This window comes from Dromiciops gliroides, chromosome 3, assembly GCF_019393635.1.
Source record: "Dromiciops gliroides isolate mDroGli1 chromosome 3, mDroGli1.pri, whole genome shotgun sequence".
NCBI lineage: Eukaryota > Metazoa > Chordata > Mammalia > Microbiotheria > Microbiotheriidae > Dromiciops > Dromiciops gliroides.
Genome location: NC_057863.1, coordinates 390,052,334 through 390,070,595, shown reverse-complemented (window position 1 = coordinate 390,070,595; position 18,262 = coordinate 390,052,334). Strand labels below are relative to the sequence as shown.

The 18,262-nt window shown below is 41.5% G+C and overlaps 1 protein-coding gene across 1 annotated transcript in view; it reads right to left on the bottom strand.

Moving 5' to 3' along the window:
• GLI2 (GLI family zinc finger 2) overlaps nucleotides 1-17,572 on the bottom strand; it is a 320,135-nt gene extending 302,563 nt beyond the window's left edge. Inside the window, exons 1-2 of the mRNA XM_043995795.1 lie at nucleotides 17,479-17,572; nucleotides 4,941-5,127 (exon numbers count right to left, since the gene is read on the bottom strand). Of these exons, the coding sequence (XP_043851730.1) occupies nucleotides 4,941-5,097 (157 nt within the window). The 5' untranslated portion in view covers nucleotides 5,098-5,127; nucleotides 17,479-17,572. The remainder of the gene's footprint in view (nucleotides 1-4,940; nucleotides 5,128-17,478) is intronic.
• Between the last annotated feature and the right edge of the window lie 690 nt (nucleotides 17,573-18,262).

Genomic DNA, 18,262 nt, shown 5'->3' with positions numbered 1-18,262 from the left:
CTATATTTTAAGAGGCACTCTATTTGAGAGAACATATGTTATTATGTTGTAAGAGAACATAATTGCTTAGACTTTGTGTTGCAAAGCTGAAACCTATATGTAGGGAAATAATGCCTGGCTAAGGATCTAAGGATCATTTGTTCTTTTGAGTTAATAATGGTAGAACTGATGACTGTAATGAGAGCCCACCACAGAGAACACCCCTCCCCAGAGTCATCTGGTCTCCTTCTTTACAATAATTAGATCAATCTCATTTTGTCTGGGCATCCCAACCCTGTTCCCCAGAATGAATCAGCTACATGGTCACCTTTGCAATACATCCAACCCTCACCCAAAGGATTCCACTAAACTGTCAACTCATCTCTGGTAAAAATCAACTCTATCCAGGGAGAATCTTCAGTTTAATAGGGGAAATCTAGAAAGGTAAAGTCTTCTGGTGCCAAAGGAAGGAATGGTGGAATGTCAGGCCCAATGACAGGCAGTGGGGGAAATATATGGGGACCGGGGGGCTCTGGTTCAATGTTCCTTTAAGCCATGCCATCATGTAGAGAGCCACCTATGTATAAGGTCTACCCTGGATCTGGGGTCTACTATACCTCTGGGAATTTTAACGGAGTTTATTAATACATCTCTTCTGCCTGAGTCGTAGGATTTGCTTTTTACATCTCATTACATAATACTTTCATCACACTTCTCCTGACATCTTCAAACACTCCCTTTCTGACTTCTAGACTTCGTTGGTAATAAGACAAGAAATGTTAGGCTTGTAAATCATTCATTCTAAAGCAGACAGCTTGATGCAAATGTAAGAGACAATGTCATACACTTTGAAGGAATCAACCATGTTACAATGCAGAAATCAGAAGGCTTGCAAAGCATAGAAAAATTGGACGAAAGGGACCCTAAAAGGTTAACACTGAAATCATGGAAATTGACTGGTCCAAGATTTTGCCTCCAGGCAAAAAAAAAAAGTGTGGGCACTGTTGCAGAGAGGGGGGTGGTGGTAATTACTGAATCTCGTTCTGAATGTCTGAAATCGTACTGCAACCAAACTGATCTACTCACTATTTCTCAAACAAATCTGGCATCTCTCCACTTTCTCTGCCTTTGCTCAAGAAGTCTCATTCACCTATAATACATTCCTTGCCCCATCTCTGAATATCAAAATCATAATCTTCTTTCATAATCTAGCTCAAGCACTACCTCTGGAGACTCACAGTATTACAAAGTGAGAAGGAACCTCAAAGGCCAATGAATCCCCAAAGTGGAATCCTCCTTAAAACATCCATGACCAGTGGTCATCCAACCTCTCCTTGAAGATCACCATGACGAGAGAACCCCCAACATCCCAAGAGAGCCCAGCCCATTACATTTTTGGTCAGCTTTCATTGTTAGGAAAATCTTCCTAATGTAAAATCTAAATCTGCTTCTCTTCAACTTCCACTTCCTGCCCCCAGTTCTTGCCCCTGATGACCAAGAAGAATAAATCTAATCCCTCTTCCCCATAACAAACTTTCTAATTCTTCAAGGCAGACATCATCTCCCCCCACGCAAGTCTTCTCATCTCTAAGCTAAACATTCAAATTTCCTTGATTAATCATCAGATGCTGTGTTCTCAAGCATTCTCACCTTCCTGGTTGTCCTCTTCTGGAAATATTCCAATTTGTTTAAATCCTTGCTAAAATGTAATCTGCCCAGGGCAGAATACAGTGTGGGATTATTACTTCCTTTCTTCTGGACCCTGTGCTTTTCTTTTTTTTTTTTTTTTTTAGTGAGGCAATTGGGGTTAAGTGACTTGCCCAGCGTCACACAGCTAGTAAGTGTTAAGTGTCTGCGGCTGGATTTGAACTCAGGTACTCCTGACTCCAGGGCCGGTGCTCTATCCACTGTGCCACCTAGCTGCCCCCCCTGTGCTTTTCTTAGAGCTGACTAGTATTACATTATCTTGCTAGGCTGTTAGAGTGACACCTTTGGCTCTAATTTGAGTTTGCAGTCCAGTTCACAAAAGTCCCCAGACCTTTTTCCTACTAATTGCCACGTAGCTGTGCTTCCCTCATCTTGTAAACGTGAAGCTAATCTATTGAATGGAAATTCGCCATAGAATTTTACATTTTTCCCTGTTACATTTCAGCTCACTCAATTTAACACAGTATTCTATGATCTTTTTGACCACCCTATTGGACAGATAAAGAAACAGAGTAAGCCATAAACCAAAACATCAAAAGATGGGGAAGAATATAAACCAGTGTCCATTATGTTACAATTTCATTCTCTTCATAACATTTCCTTTATGATTCAGTTTAGAATGAATATATGCTCCCAGCTCTCTGACAGAATTGACCTAAGAGTTTGTAGTTGAAAATTACTTTTCCCTTTTACTTAAACTTATAAAGCATCAGTAAAAAAATGCTCTATACAAGCCTGATTAGAAAAAATGAGCTGATCTAAATAAAGGTTACTCTCTAAACAGCTTGCATCACGATTCATTCCTCCACATGAGATGGATGGATGTAGCTAACCATTAAGCAATGAATAGTCTCAATATATAAGGAGAGGGCCTAGAAAAGAAGGATCTGTGTTAGCAGAAAGAAAGAGAGTCTCCTGCCTTTTATCAGACCACTTCATCCCAAGCAAGAGGTCCATAGTTAAGCACCTGTGGTTATTCTCTCAGAATAGAAGTGGTTGAATAGTTATAATTTCTTTTTCTTTTTTTTTTTTTTTAGTGAGGCAATTGGGGTTAAGTGACTTGCTCAGGGTCACACAGGTAGTAAGTGTTAAGTGTCTGCGGCTGGATTTGAACTCAGGTACTCCTGACTCCAGGGCCAGTGCTCTATCCATTGCACCACCTATCTGCCCCTATAATTTCAACAGTAGTGACATCATAGATATTTACACATGCCTGACCCATACTGTACACAAGGCTATGGTGACGATACAGTATCTGGTATCAAAGATGCTCTCTTTCCCCCCTCAAAAGTCTTTTCCTTGGTTAACCTGAATCCAGCCCAAAGATCTCATGTGTGATTTGACTTGCCACTTAAAAGGGGCTCAATCTGTCAGGAATACCCAACTCCAGAGTTTGACATAAGTACAATGGATGATGTCATACCCAACAAGGGAAAATATCAGCTTGCCATTACCCCATTTCTGGAGAACTCCAACACTTATAGAGGCCTATATCATCAACAGCTTTTACCTTGTATAATCTAAATAAACCTGCCCCAGGTCACAAATGGGAGTGCAAGAATATGTAAGACATGAAGACACAAGTTTTGAGATTCCCCCACTATGATGCACAAAAGGGAATTTCATGCAAGGGAGGCAATGGTTTTGAAAGAACCCTTTGAGAAGTTTTCCTCTCTGGTTTAGAAATATTAATTTCTACCCCCTATTCTTGAGTCAATGATGCCTGACTATCACTTCCCTCTTACTGGCATGAACTATTTATCCCAACCCTCTTTCTCTCTTTTATTTTGTTTGCTTGTTTGTTTTTTTTGTTTTTTTGGCAGGGTAATGAAGGCTAAGTAACTTGACCAGGGTCACATAGCTAGTAAGTGTCAAGTGTCTGAGGCCGGATTTGAACTCAGGTCCTCCTGAATCCAGGACCGGTGCTCTATCCACTGTGCTACCTAGCTGCCTCCTCTCTTTTATTTTGGAAAAAAGGAGGGCAACTGGACCTGTGACTTCACTGGTATAGGCAACTCCCATTAGGGAAATTTCCTTTATTATTGTAGAATGGCATCTGCTCTACAACCTACAGTCAGAGCTGCCAGAGCACCAGAAGGTTAAAAATCTTACTCAGAGTCACATAGATAGTATGTACGTCAAGTGGCAGGCCTTGAACCTGGGTCTTCCTGACTCCAAGGCTGACTTTATATCACTGTAGAAACCTCTTTTCTCCTGCTCATTCATATATGTATACATGCATGCATGTGTTTATGTGTATATATAATACATATGTACACATACATATATGTATATATACATACATACACAAATATATTCCAACAACAAAACTATCATAACTGAGAGTCTCTGGGGGCTTTCTCTACACATAAGTCCCAGAAATTGCCACCTTCAACTTACTATTCCCCAAATGAAGTGTCAGGAAGTGGAGGGAAGGGATGGATGGGGATGGGAGTACCTGCCTAGGACTACCTCATTTTAAAGTATGCAACCTAAATCATGTGGTCACTATTTGTGCAGTCATTTTAATGCAGTCTTATTAATGCATCTCTCTTGTCTCAGCATGACTAAATCAATGGGAGAGTGGAAGCAATCTAGGTCTTTCCATTCCTGACAGAACAGAAATAGTTTTGTGGCTTCCAGATGGACTACCCAGAAACAAGGGGAGGTCTCCAAACTGCCGCCAAACTTTCCCAAAGGGATATTGGCATCGACAAGTGGAAACCATAGAGTATTTCTCTTTTAGGCAGTAAAGTAAGAGGCTGTGGTTCTTATAGTCCTTCTGTTATAATTAGCTTGGCCTGAAATTCACCTAAGGATACCCAATCCCATACCTGACCCTTTAATTACAGCCTGGAGAACCAGGAGACAATTACTTTCCAAAACAGTCAAGGGGTGGCCAGCAAGCACAGAAACATAGATCTCCCTAAAAACATCTCATGAGCAAACTGAACTCAGTCTGAGGGTCACACCCAGGTCCCCATCCTCCCAACCTTCTGATATCCCAGAGCCCCACTGGGAGTTTGGGACAGCCTGACTCTCTTAGATCACAGATGGCCTCCTATGGGTGGGAACAATTCTCAGACTGTCACTCAGGGTGCTTGGGAATCCCCCAGAGTAGAGCCCTCCTCCTCTCTTTCTCTCAATAAAATCAGCATGCTGGCCTGATGACATCTGCCACCATTCTAATTAAATTCTAACAGGCTAATGAAAAACACCCCTGCTGCTCTCAAAGTGTGCAAAGGATAAAGTACCTCCTTGGGCAGTTGCTGCTGCTGCCGCTGCTGCTGCTGCTGCCGCCACAGTTAAGGGAGAGGCTTTCTTTCCTGTGTCGGTAAAACCATTCCCCTCCAGAATTGTACTTTTAGCTTCTTTCTTCTCGGCAGCAGTGGTTGAGGTGGAAGTTTCCATCTTAGACACTCATATTCCTCCGTGTCAAGACTAAGGGGAAAAAAAGTAATCATTAGTAATGCAGCCACCCAAACCCCATCCATGAAGCCCTGACCCAGATTTATAGCCACACTATTTCTAAAGTAATCAAACTCATTCCATTGTTGCTGAGATGATGGCATTCATTACTCACAATTATTATTATTACTTCCCAGATCCAACTGGTCTTGAACAACAACCCCAGGAACGTTGGCTGGACACAACCATCGTTTTTTTTTTTAGTGAGGCAATTGGGGTTAAGTGACTTGCCCAGGGTCACACAGCTAGTACGTATTAAATGTCTGAGGCCAGATTTGAACTCAGGTCCTCCTGACTCCAGGCCCAGTGCTCTATCCACTGCGCCACCTAGCTGCCCCCACAACCATCATTTTTAGCTGAGGTTGTAAGAACCCATCCACCAAGCAGAAGCACCTTCTGAACTGGGGTTAGAGAGTGATATATTCCAAGAACCATAAAGTGGACCTTGGGGTTTATAGAGATTAATTCTTTCATTTCACACATAAAGAAGCAGAGGCCTATATAGATTGTGAAGTCATCATGGCACAGGAGAAGGGAAACTGGACTTAGAAGTCAGCAAGTCATAGAGGTATCCAGGCCAGAAGTTCTCATAATGTTTGGTCTCAGGATCCCTTTATACTCTCAAAAAATGAGGACTCCCCAGAGAACTTTAATTTATGTAGATTATGTCTATCGATATTCACCCCATCAGAAATTAAAGCATCCTGGTATTATTATGAAAGGTTTTGAACTCTCAGCCCCTCTCTGAAAGAGTCAGGATGGGGAAGTTCCCCAGGCTATATACTGAGAAATCACTGATCTAGGCCAATCTCCTCAATTTTAAAAATGATAGAACTGAGACTCAGAGAGGCTGAGATTTTTGTTTGTATCCAAATGCCTAGCATTGTGCCAAGCAAACAGTGAATGCTTAATAAATGCTTGTTGATAAAAATGGATTGATCTACTGCCCACAGTCACACAAGCTGGTAAATGGCATATCTAGGATTTGAAACAAGATCATCTACCTCAAGAGCCAATGCTTTTTCTCCCAGACTGCCGGATTCCTTTTGGGATCTTCCACTTACTAGCTCCATAATCTTGAGCAAGGCACTTAACCTTTTTTTTTTTTTGGTGAGGCAATTGGGGTTAAGTGACTTGCCCAGGGTCACACAGCTAGTAAGTGTTAAAGGTCTGAGGCTGGATTTGAACTCAGGTCCTCCTGAATCCAGGGCCAGTGCTCTATCCACTGCACCACCTAGCTGCTCCAGGCACTTAACCTTTTGATCTCAGTTTCCCTATCTGTGAAATAGAAGAATTGGCCTATGTGAACACTAAAATTCCTTTCATCCCTAATGCCTATAAACTAATAGAAGTTTCTTCCCCAAGGCCACAAAACTGATTGATAGCAGGGTCAGGACTAAAACCCAGGTCCCTTACCTCCTAGCCTAGAGTTCCTTCTATTACAAGTCCCTTCAGCTATTTAGAGTGTATCTGAAGCTATTTCCAGTTACTAAGATGAGGACTACTGTGTATATTGAATTATTATTGTCATTGTTACATTATGGCAAGGTTATAGGCACTACCCAAAAGTCTTGTCATTGTATTGCTGGAGTAGATGGGACTTCAAGAAGTCATGTAGTACATTTTTCTGCCCTAGGATAGTCAAAACAGTTGAACTTTTTTTTTTAATTGCTCAAGGACCTCCAAAGAAAAAAAAATGAAGAGATATCACAGCCTCCCACAGACACTCATTCCAATGTTAAAAAATCCTTAATGGTCAGGAAATTCTTTGCTATATCTAACCAAAATGTAAGCCAATTTCCTCTCTTTTTTCCCCTTTGGGAGAGAAAGAAAACAGCTGGTCTCTTTCAGGCAGGAGGTCTTCCCTCAACCATCTCCTCTCCCTACAAAACAATCCCTTGACCCCAATTATCAAGCAAAGCAAAATTAGTGGGACAAATTGATTCTAATTCCAAGGGAGAAATTTTATCTATCCAAGACATAGAGTCACAGAATTTTAGAGCTAGAAGACTGTACCCCTAATTTAATATATAAAGAAATTGAGCCCAAGTGGGATGAAATGAATTTAAGGTCCCCCCAACCACATAGAGATAGGGCTACAACTGGAAACTCAGAATTAAGACTCCCCCAAGTGCTTTTCCCCCCAATACTGTGAATTGCATACATGTTAAGGAAAGCTAAATGAATTAATGTGTGTGTGCGTGTGTGTGTGTGAGACAGACAGACAGACACAGAGAGTAAAACCATTCTGTTCCCATACATGGGGATAGTAAATCCAGAAATCACTGGAAGCCACCAGAATAAATTGTTTTCAAATTCCCACAATAGCTCAGCTCTTTTTAGGACTAACTGTAGAGGGTAAAACAAGGAATTGGGGCAAATAGCAAATCAAACTCATGTGACTTGTAAAGATATCCAAATACTTCAGATTTCCTGACACATTATACATCTCCTGGTTCCTTTGGTTGTTGTATTTTTTTTATTTGCATTAATCCATCCTGTCTCCACAAACATTAAAAGTTTCCTGTCTAAAGAATGAAAAATTCAAACAAATCAGTGAAACCTAAACCATGGTGAAAATCATTAGTGAGTTTCTCTTGTTTCCTTTGGCATAGACTAAAGTCAAAGCTAACCAACTTTTCAGGAATCTCTGTCTCTCTCCCTCTGTCTCTCTATTTTATCTCTATTCTCACTCTTTATGTTCTATCTCTGTCTCTGTCTCTTCTGTCTGTCTGATCTATCTTTGGATGTGTCTATCTGTCTCTTTCTAACACACACACACACACACACAATTTTTACACCTATCCATTGCTGGGGATTTTATAGAAGAACCACTTGCTATGGAGACCATGTTTTTGGAAGGTTGAAATAAAGTTCTCATTAGCAAAGCTTTTTGCAGTTGACTTGTTTCAAGAACACATCTTATCCTAACATGGTCATTTTACAGATGATTAAAGTGAGGATCACAGAGGTAGGACTAAAACCAGGACCATAATTAGCAATTCTAACACTGGGGGAAAGTAAGTTTGGGGAGGGTTGTGCAGAAAAAAGTTTACCTCAGTCAGGTACAATCATACCAGACAACTGTCTGGATTGTGCAAGAGGGTGTAACGGACATAACAGAGGAACAGAAAGCGCCAGGCCCTTTACAGTGTGACACCTGGCAGGCCCTAGGACATGAATGGGATCTTCTTGGGCTACAGGACTAGGGACCAGCAAAGGACTTAAGATTGGGTCCAATGGAATAGAACAAAATTTCTTAAACTGTGCGTTGGGACCCCATATGGGGTTGTGTAACTGAATGTGGGGTTGTGACAAATTTGGCAACAGTAAAAGGTTATGTATATATATTTTATATACCCATATGCCCGGGGTCATGTAAAAACTTCTTGGGTGAAAAGGGATCACAAGTGGAAAAAGTTTAAGAAGCCCTGGGCTAAAGACCACTGTGAGAGGAAGCATACCTCCTAGATGTTGATGCTCTATCGCCCCACCCTATTAATGGATCTGATCAGGTAAGATCCACTGTATGGAAAATCTAAACCTTAGAAGAAGTCAAAATAGGGGAAGATTATTTGCAATGAAAGGGATTGTGAAATTGAGCCAAATATTCAACATTCCCTGGCATATGTAAACATTTATTTATACTGTCCCTCCCAATGTGGCCAGCATTCTTCTATACCTTTGACTGATATATGAAAGGAGCACAAAACATGGTCTCTACAGAGAATAATAGGTGCAAAGGCCAAAGACAGGAAGACATTTTGTGAGAAGATCTGCCTGGTTGGAGCAAAGAGGACAAGTTCTGAAAAGGAGGGCAGGAGGATACTTTGGAGAGGCAGAGTGGTTCTAAGGTGAAAAATCTAAAGAATTATTCTTTTCTCCAACAAGCATTTGTGGAAAAGTAGACTACAGAAGTGCACACAAAAGCTGATTTGGAGTCAGATGACCTTAATCTAAATCTTAGCTCTCCTACTTGTTAGCTATGAAACAACAGGTAAGCCATTACATTTCTGGCCTCAGTTTCTTTATCTGCAAAATAAGGAGTTGGGCTAGATAACCTACATTTTGGGGGGTGAGGCAATTGGGGTTAAGTGACTTGCCCAGGGTCATAAGTGACTTGCCCAGGGTCACACAGCTAGGAAGTGTCAAGTGTCTGAGGCTAGATTTGAACTCAGGCCCTCCTGAATCCAGGGCTGGTGCTCTATCCACTGTGCCACCTAGCTGCCCCTACAATATACTTTCAAGTTTTAAATCCTTCTTTCTATTTCAATCCTTTGTATTTATTTGTATTTATTCATTTTATATTTATGCTAAATACATATTTTATATACTTTTGTCTCTCTTTAGAATGTAAGCCCTTTTTGAGTAAAGGTTATTTTATTCTTTACCCTTGCATTCCTAGGCCTAGGTTAGTGCCCATATAAATGCTTGTTGATATATTGATTACTAGAAAATAATTCCAAAACAACCCCAAGAACAAGTACATGAAAGTATGGTAAAACATCAGTATGACCTCAGACTGTTAGAAATAGCTCCCTACCTAGCCTCCAAGCCATCTAGACCCACCCTCCAAACCATCCTACATATACTATATGTATACTACTATACTATGTATATGTATACTATAGAAGAAAAAACCTTTCCAATATATAGCTCTAATCACTTCTGTCCCCTGCTGAAACCCATCAATAGTTCCTATTGCCTTCAGACTAGTGAAGTGACTTGCCCAAGGTGACAAAAATACCAAGCAATACATCCAGGATCTGAACCTGGGTCATCTGACTCCAAAGTCCATTTTTACACCACAACATGCTACCTATGCCACACTAAATAAAAAAATAAATAATTGCATGAATTTCTCATGAGCCTCCTTCCTGTCATATGTGCTCCAGAAAAGATACTAGAATGGAAGTCAGGGCTCTAACAACTGTGAGCTGTGATCCCAGGCAAGTAACTTAGCTTTTCTCCACCCCATCTCCTTAGACTCCTTCAACCTCTAAGGTAGAGAGATGTGTCAACTCACTGCCCACAGGACTGCTTACAGCCCACTATGCAACCAGACCTAGATTAAAATGTAATTGGGAAATGTTTAACAAAGCAAATAAATGTTTAACAAAACAAATAAAAATACAATACAACATAGATGATGTTAATTTGTGGTTTTAGTCAAGTTGCAGCCCACAAAAATCCATTTTTAATTTGAGTCTGACTACACGGCTAAAGCACTTGTCTGCCTCTGGACTAAACTCAGTGACTTGCTAATGGAAGCCATTACAACATACAGTGGTATGGGATCCTCTCAGGCATCTTCCCAAATTGCTATTCAGACTGATCCCTAAACCTCTCACTTTCTCACTTCCTTACCCCTCCCTTAGATTCAACAGTTCTTTCAAATCCCAGAGAGGTGAGAAATGGACTTGAAGGAGAGACAGTTTAAATCACAGGAATTAAGGGGATTAACACAATTTCTGGGTAAACAGGGAAGAGGTTCAGGACCACTTTCACTAGCTGAAGCTCTTTTGACTGGAATCCCTCAATCCCATAGTAAACAGGGATTTCTCAGTGGCTATTAAGAAGCTATTTGGAGAAGAGGAGAAAGGGAGATATTAAGTCTGATTCCCTGCAGGGGACACTGGACAGCCCAGATCTTTGATGTTAAAGCTGGTTCCCTCCAGGGGACACTGGACAGCTAGGGCCTTTAGGTTCCTTGTACTGTGACCCAGGTGTGAGTTTGTTGTATTTTCACTTCTCATAGGTCCTGCAGATAAGCTTCAAAGGCAGAGAGATTTTGGATGTGGGCTGTTAATCAGCAGAAAGTGAAAAAGTAAATAAACTCCTCCCCTCACATTGGAAAAAGCACTTGACTGGTACCTTTTTTTAAAAAAATTCACGAACTGATGAAAATCGAGCTCACCTTCGTTGAATGGTAGTAGGGAAAGGGAAGGAAAAAAGGTCTGGGAAAGGCAACAATGAAAGAGCCACCAGGAAAGAGAGTGCCTACCCTGGCTGGCTGTCACAGGGTCTAATTTCTGTAACCTTGGCTATATCATAGAAATTCACTATTGTCAAAGAAAGGGTTGGATTAGCTTGAGGATTTCTAAGTTCTCCCTTCCAACTCTAAAATTCTATGATTACAGTTTAAAGAAAGAAATAAGGGGACAGCTAGGTGGCGCAGTGGATAAAGCACCGGCCCTGGATTCAGGAGTACCTGAGTTCAAATCCGGCCTCAGATACTTGACACTAGCTGTGTGACCCTGGGCAAGTCACTTAACCCTCAATGCCCAGAAAAAAAAAGAAAGAAAGAACTAATAAGTGTGATAAGAATTATTATGGAATTAAAAGTCCCAGCACCCAACTATTCTGAATTAATCTATTGAAGGAGTCAAAGAATTAACACACTATTACCCCAGCTCAATATGTCTTCTTAGATAAAATATTCGCTCTCTTCCCATCTGAATTCAGATATTGAAAGTCCATCATTCTATCCTTTCATCTCTTATTCTCCAGACCACCTTGCCCACTCGAACAAGTGTCAAGTGTCTGAAGTCAAATTTGAACTCAGGTCCTCCTGAATCCAGGGCTGGTGCTTTATCCACTGCGCCACCTAGCATTTCAAACTCGTTATCCCTCAAATGACTGAATGGATATCCCTCCAAAATCTACCATTGTTATCTATGTCAACCATTCTTGAAATCTCAGATTCATCTTTGATTCATTCTCCCTCATTCACCATATCCATAACCTCTCTAATAGCCTCAGTTTCTTCATTTGTAAAATGATGACATTGGACAAGATGTCCTTTGAAGTCCCTTCCAGCTTTGGACCTATGAACCTAGTGTGCAAGGAATTGTTTCTTGGGTAAATTGTCCCTTTATCCACCTTGCCTGAGGTTGGGAATTAGTTTAGTAGTAGCACATGCCCACAGTGAATTTTGATCATGAAAGAGACAAGTGTAGGCTGTTCACAGTAAGAAAGTTTCTCCAAGAAAGAATTGCCACTACCTTCATCTGATATCTGGGGCTTCTGTTCACTCCACAAACAAGCCTTAGAGAATAAATTACTAGTCTTCCACATGTTTCTCATTTCCATATTCACACACACACACACACACACACACACACCTGAATGTATCTATGTTCGTATATATGTGCATGGGTGGGTGTGGTGTATATGTGTGTGTGAAAAGCTCCAGACTTGATACTGTTTTGCTAGAACTGACAAGAAAAAAGGCACCTAGTCTACTTTCCATAGGAGTGTATTATTATGTATGTAATATTAGAGCTAAATGCTCTTTAAATGTTTGATACAATTAACTTGGAAATGCAACTGATCCTGGGTTTTTTGTTTGATTGTTTGTTTTTTGCAAGATAAATCTTTATGGCTTGTAAATTTTCTTTTCTGTGATTGGATAATTTAAATTATGTATTGTGCTATTAATTGAGATATTACATTTTGGTAAATATTCATCTATTACATTTATCAGTTTTGTTGGCATATAATTAAGCAAAACAATTCCTAATAATTTTCTTTATTTATACATTTGTTGAGAATCCACCTTTTACATTTTTTTTTTATTTCAGTAATTTGGTTTTGGCTTCTTTTTTGTCAAATTAGTAATAGTTTATTTTATAATTCTTCCACCCCCCCCAAAGGTTTCTAGTTTTAATTGTCAATTCAACAGGGATTTTTTGTTTGTTTGTTTGTTTTGTTTATTTGGGGCAGTTGTATAAGAAGGCTATTAATCTTTAGAATTTTTACTTTTGTTTTTATTTCGTTGTGTGGGATTTTATTTGTTACTTTTGTAGGTTTTTTTTTAGTGGCATGCCCAATTCATTGATCTGTTCTTATCTTTCTTCTTCTTCTTCTTCTTCTTCTTCTTCTTATTCTTATTATTAATTACAGTGTTTAGAGATACATATCCCCCTTCCCCCCCCCCCCCAAAAAAAAGATTTCTTTGGCTGCATTGCAAAAGTTTTGGAAAGATAATGGAATGAAATTTGTGGTGTATATTGTAACCCAAGCATATCTGCTCATTCTGTGCTACTCACTTTTTCCCACTGGAAAAAAAAAAACCCACATAAAGGCATGTATGTGTTGAAGGATGTACCTAACTCACTGCCACAGAAACTCTGCAGTGCTTCACAGCAGCCACAAACCAACATGAGGACCAGAGTGTGATGAGGCTGGCTGGCTGGTAGGGGACACAGCTGCTAAGGATTTCTGGGTTATAAATGCCTGAGGGAAGAGGGCAGTGTATTTGTGTCATAAACAAGTATACAACTGACTATTGCAGGAGGATGGAATATGTGTAACCCATCTTTCCACTCCGAGATTGATCAAAAACCTCTTGGGTTCAAGCCACTATCCACGCTTTAGAAGCCAGAGGTCTAGAGCACAAAATTCAAACTCTCTAGTCAAATATTCAAGGCCCTGCACAATCTGGGCCTGACTTACCTTTTCAACATTATTTCTCTCTATTCTCCTTCATACAATTTATATTCCAGCCAAATTCAGCTATTAACTGTTCTCCCATCCAACCTCTGCATGTTCATGCAAGCCATCCTCTATACCAGGGGTGTACTCTCTCCACATTCCTGCCTATAGACATTTTTCTCTTCCTTCCAGTCTTAGTTGAGGTGCCAACTTTTCCAGGAGGCCTTCCTCATTGCCAGCAGAAAGTATTCCTTCCCTTCTAAAATTTGCCTCCAGTACTTTGTATGGATTTCTTTTTTGTCCATAGCCCATTCTTCATCATAGCCTATTTACTGATGCATATTTTCTTGTTTCTAGGATACTGTAAGATGCTCCAGGGCCTTATTTCATTTTTGTATCCTTAAAGGGGTAGCACAATGCCTTATAACATACTTGAGAAATAAATGTTTGTTGAATTGAACCTTTTGAGGCTTGGTTCAAAGTGATCCTCTTTCCATATTCTATTCTCAAGTCAATCTGGGCTATCAACTATCCTCCACCTATCTTTACATTTCTCCACACTGTACCTATGCCTCTAATGTCTTCCAATCTTGTCAGCTTGTCAGTTTCATAAGCCTGCTCTTCCTTGACAGTGCTAGACACCTAGGCTTATCTTATTGGAAATGTACTGCCTGCCTGCCTGCCTGCCTTTTCCTTCCTGCATGCACTGGATCTCTCTAGACTTGAAACCTGTTGTCCCCAATGGACTTTAAAAGTAACTAGACTATGCTAAATAGCATGTTAACAGGCATGCCTTGTTACCCAGACCTGTGGCCTTTACCCACCTTCTCTGGTCTATCCTGCCTGGCCTGCCTTATACTGTTGCCACCCAAGACCCTGCCCAACAGAGGGTAAAATCTCCTTTGTTTCCTCTCCTTTCTTTGCAATTCCACACTGCTCTGATTACTCTAGGGACATAATATGTAAGACATGGGATTTAGAGCACAAAAAGATATCACACTGTATGGCGGAATCTGGGACACAGCTCATTATTGTCCAGATCCCCCTGTGGTGTAACCTGTGTCCAGACTCAACTACACAATCACAGCCTCTCAGAGATAAACCAAGAGACAAATATATACCTGCTGCTCCAAGTGGTCTCTTCCTGACCAACAACACAGACTTAGAGACAAGGAAGAAAATCCTCAGGAGCTCCCAACCACTATGACCATGCCTCTGCCCTAGTCCCACAAGTCTTTTGTGGTCTCTGTTCCTGCTTTCTGTCTCTATCTTTGTCTCTCTCTAGGCCCACCATCTACTCATTTGATGAGTATTCAGCTAGTGGCCATCCCCAATACTTCTTCTTAAATAAACAAGCTTCCTGTCCTGGCCTGTAGACAGAAGGTCCCAGTGTTACCATAGTCCTTCTCCCTGACATAGCCCACTGCAGCTATGTCCTGATTAGTGAGAATAATGAATCTCCTGAAGTGGTTGCACAGAATCAAATATGCACAATTCAAAGTTATGATTACGTAAAGTATGGTCATCAACTCCAGCACAATAGAAATATGCAGTGCAAGCTAAAGATTTTTCCCCCAACAGTGACATGGCCATATTTGTGCAAAGGAAAGATTATTACTCTGGTAGTAACACACACACACACACACACACACACACACACAGAGTTTTCAAGGGGAGTGAGCAATAATGGGTGAAGAGACCTGTTAGGAGGCTAATGTGATTAGTCCAGGTAGGGGTGGGCTTCTTCTAAGGTAGTGGCTGTGGAAATAGAGAGCAGGGATGGATGTGAGTAGATGTTTCAGGACTGAAATCTGCAAGACTTGGTACCTGGATGTGACTGAGGTGAGGGAAGGCAAAGAGTCTTCAATACCATGTAGACAAAAAAAAAATTCTCTTTTTATCCTTGACATCCTGCTAGGCTTAAGATGTGAAATTTATACATTATGGGTCACACTGAGCAGCAGGTAGAGCTGAGAGGTGGAGAAAGATTCACAGGGAAGAAGGTGGAAAGATTGTTTTAATAGTTAACAGTTTGGCTCTGTGTTGCCTACCTCTCTTTGGATGAGTTTCATAGCATAGGTGGTCCTGTCTATCACACATATTTGTGTTAGTCTTATGTTTTAGCAGGGTAGGGGACTGCCTGTATGATGTGATTAGAGGGGTTGTGGGGTAACCCCTCTGCCCAGGCATATTTCTCCTACTGCCCTGCTACTGACCCCTAAAATCTCCCCCATTAAAGATTATTCCTTAGGGTTAAGGCATTGATTGTATCTCAGTTAAAACTATTATGTACAACTTGCTTTTCTTTATAGAAAGCTCAGTAACTCCATTTTCCATCAGGATATGCTTGGTTTTGTTTTTGTGGGACAAGCAAGGGTTAAGTGACTTGCCCAACTTCACACAGCTAGTAAGTGTCAAGTGTCTGAGGTCACATTTGAACTCAGGTCCTCCTGAATCCAGGGCCAGTGCTTTATCCACTGCACCACCTAGCTGCCCCCTAGGCTAGGCTTGGCTTTGACCTCACAGACACACAGTGGTGGTCCACCCTCCTGCTTGCCAGCTTCCTTTTGTATGTTGCTTTCCCCAGTGAGATTACAAACTCCTTGAGCACAGAGAATGTTTTTTTTCTTCCTTCTATGTGTCCCTTTAGTGCTTGGCACAATGCCTGGCACATCCTAGGTACTTAATAAATATTGACTATTGATTGTCTCTAACCTAATATCTAACTATCTTATATGTATAATATCTAACTCTATAATATCTATTAATATCTAACTAACAAACTAACCTAACATCTCCCTCTGAAAGGACCCACAAGTGCTCCCACCGCCTTGCCTTCACTCGTGTCGTTACGGTTCAATAACTTGCATGGAGTTTGGTTCCTTCAGAAGCCCACAAGTCCCAAGCATCGCGCTAAGCTTTTGCAGGAGGTGTTTCCCCAGCTCCACTAACGACGGAGGGATTAGGTAACTGACTCTGACACTCACACTCAGCTCCAGCCCAACGAAAGCTGCAATAAAATCTGGCCACAGCACTCCAAGGCAGCCGTCTGCCAGTGGAACAAGGAGCCAGCTATGCGGCCTGCCCCCGCCAGACCCTAGATATTTTAACAGCTGCATCGTATATTAAGGAGGGGGGCTCCCCCGCCGCCCCCTGAGCTAGAGGAAAAACAACAGTCTCCTTTGCCTCGGGGAGGGAAAACAGCCTGCCCTGTGGCTGGGCGCTCAAGTCAAACAATCCCTCCCGCTAAGCGTGAGAGGGGAGGGCACTAATATGGTCCCCAGGGTGTGTGTGTGCCTGGGCTGCTGCCAGACCTAGCGTGGGCACACACAGGCTGCAGCTAACTGTCTACGAGGGAAATAGCGGCAGAGCACAAAGAGGGAGGAGTGAGGCCGGGCACGGGAGTGAGGGAGCTGGGGTGGGGGATAGGGAGGGGGTGACAAGAAGGCAGAGCAGGCAGTTTTTAGTTCTCTGGCTTCCTTTCCAGTCTCTTACTCTTACTCGGGTGCCAGTGGCTGCACTTTCTTCCCCCCTTCTCCTTCCCCCTCCGTCCCCCTCCCTCCAAATGAGGCTCTGCTCTGCTTCTCCACCAAGCTCCAAGGGAAGCTTCTTGCTGCTTGCAAAGAGCCCTAGATCGATGGGGAGTAAAAACCATTTTCAAATTCAAAATGGGGGCAATTGAGCAGTTACCAGAGTCGTCATTGCTAGAACAAGATCTTCACGTAGGAATTGTGCGATTTTTCTTTTTTCAAGGACTTGTGACCCGGAAAAAGCCCTAAAACCAGACAAGTCCAAGTCATCCACTTGCCATCCAAGTGAATTGAAAAAAAAAAATACAAGCTTGTTGGCTTTACAATCAAAGTCCTCCGCAAACTGGTAGCAACCTACCTTTCCAGGCTTCTTGGCATTGTTCCCTTTTATATCCGCCGTATTGCATCAAAAAGGAGTCATTGCTGGCACTGTTCTATGCTTTAGTCCTTTTGCATATCTTAACACACTGTGTCTTGTGCCTGGGACTCAAGCCTCTAGGGAGCTGCCTGTTGCTACAAGCTTGGTCATCCTTTGGGGGGTGGGAAATGCCACTCTTCCATAAAACCTTCCCTGAGAGCAGCCAGAACTGATCTTTCTGACCTCTGAACCTTCTGACAGAATTTTATTTCAGCCAACAAATAAAGACTTATTAAGTGCCTACTATGTGCCAGGCACTGTGCTAAGTTTGGGGAAATCCCAGCTCTGAAAGAGCTCACAGTCTAATGGGGGAGACAACATGCAAAGACTGCAAATAACCTATATAAAGGATAAATTGGAAATAATCAACAGAGGAAAGACACTCTTAGCCACCTGACATATTTTAATGTTATCCTCTCCATTTGTGAGCATGTTATCTCTCCCACTAGATTCTAAACTCTTGGAGTCAGGGACTACTTTTAAAATTTCTTGTTATCACATCAATACAGCCTTACACTAAATAAATGCTTCTTAAATGAGTGACAAAATGAATTGATGAATGAATGAACCCTTAGAATATGACTCTGGGTGTAAAAGGGAAAACATAAGTGAGGTTGCCTTGGAGCTGAAAGGGACCTCCGTGGGCCTACTTATGTGGTCCTTGAATCCATGCAGGTTGTACTCAGATAAATATCTAAAACTATGTTTGTGAACAAAGTTGTTG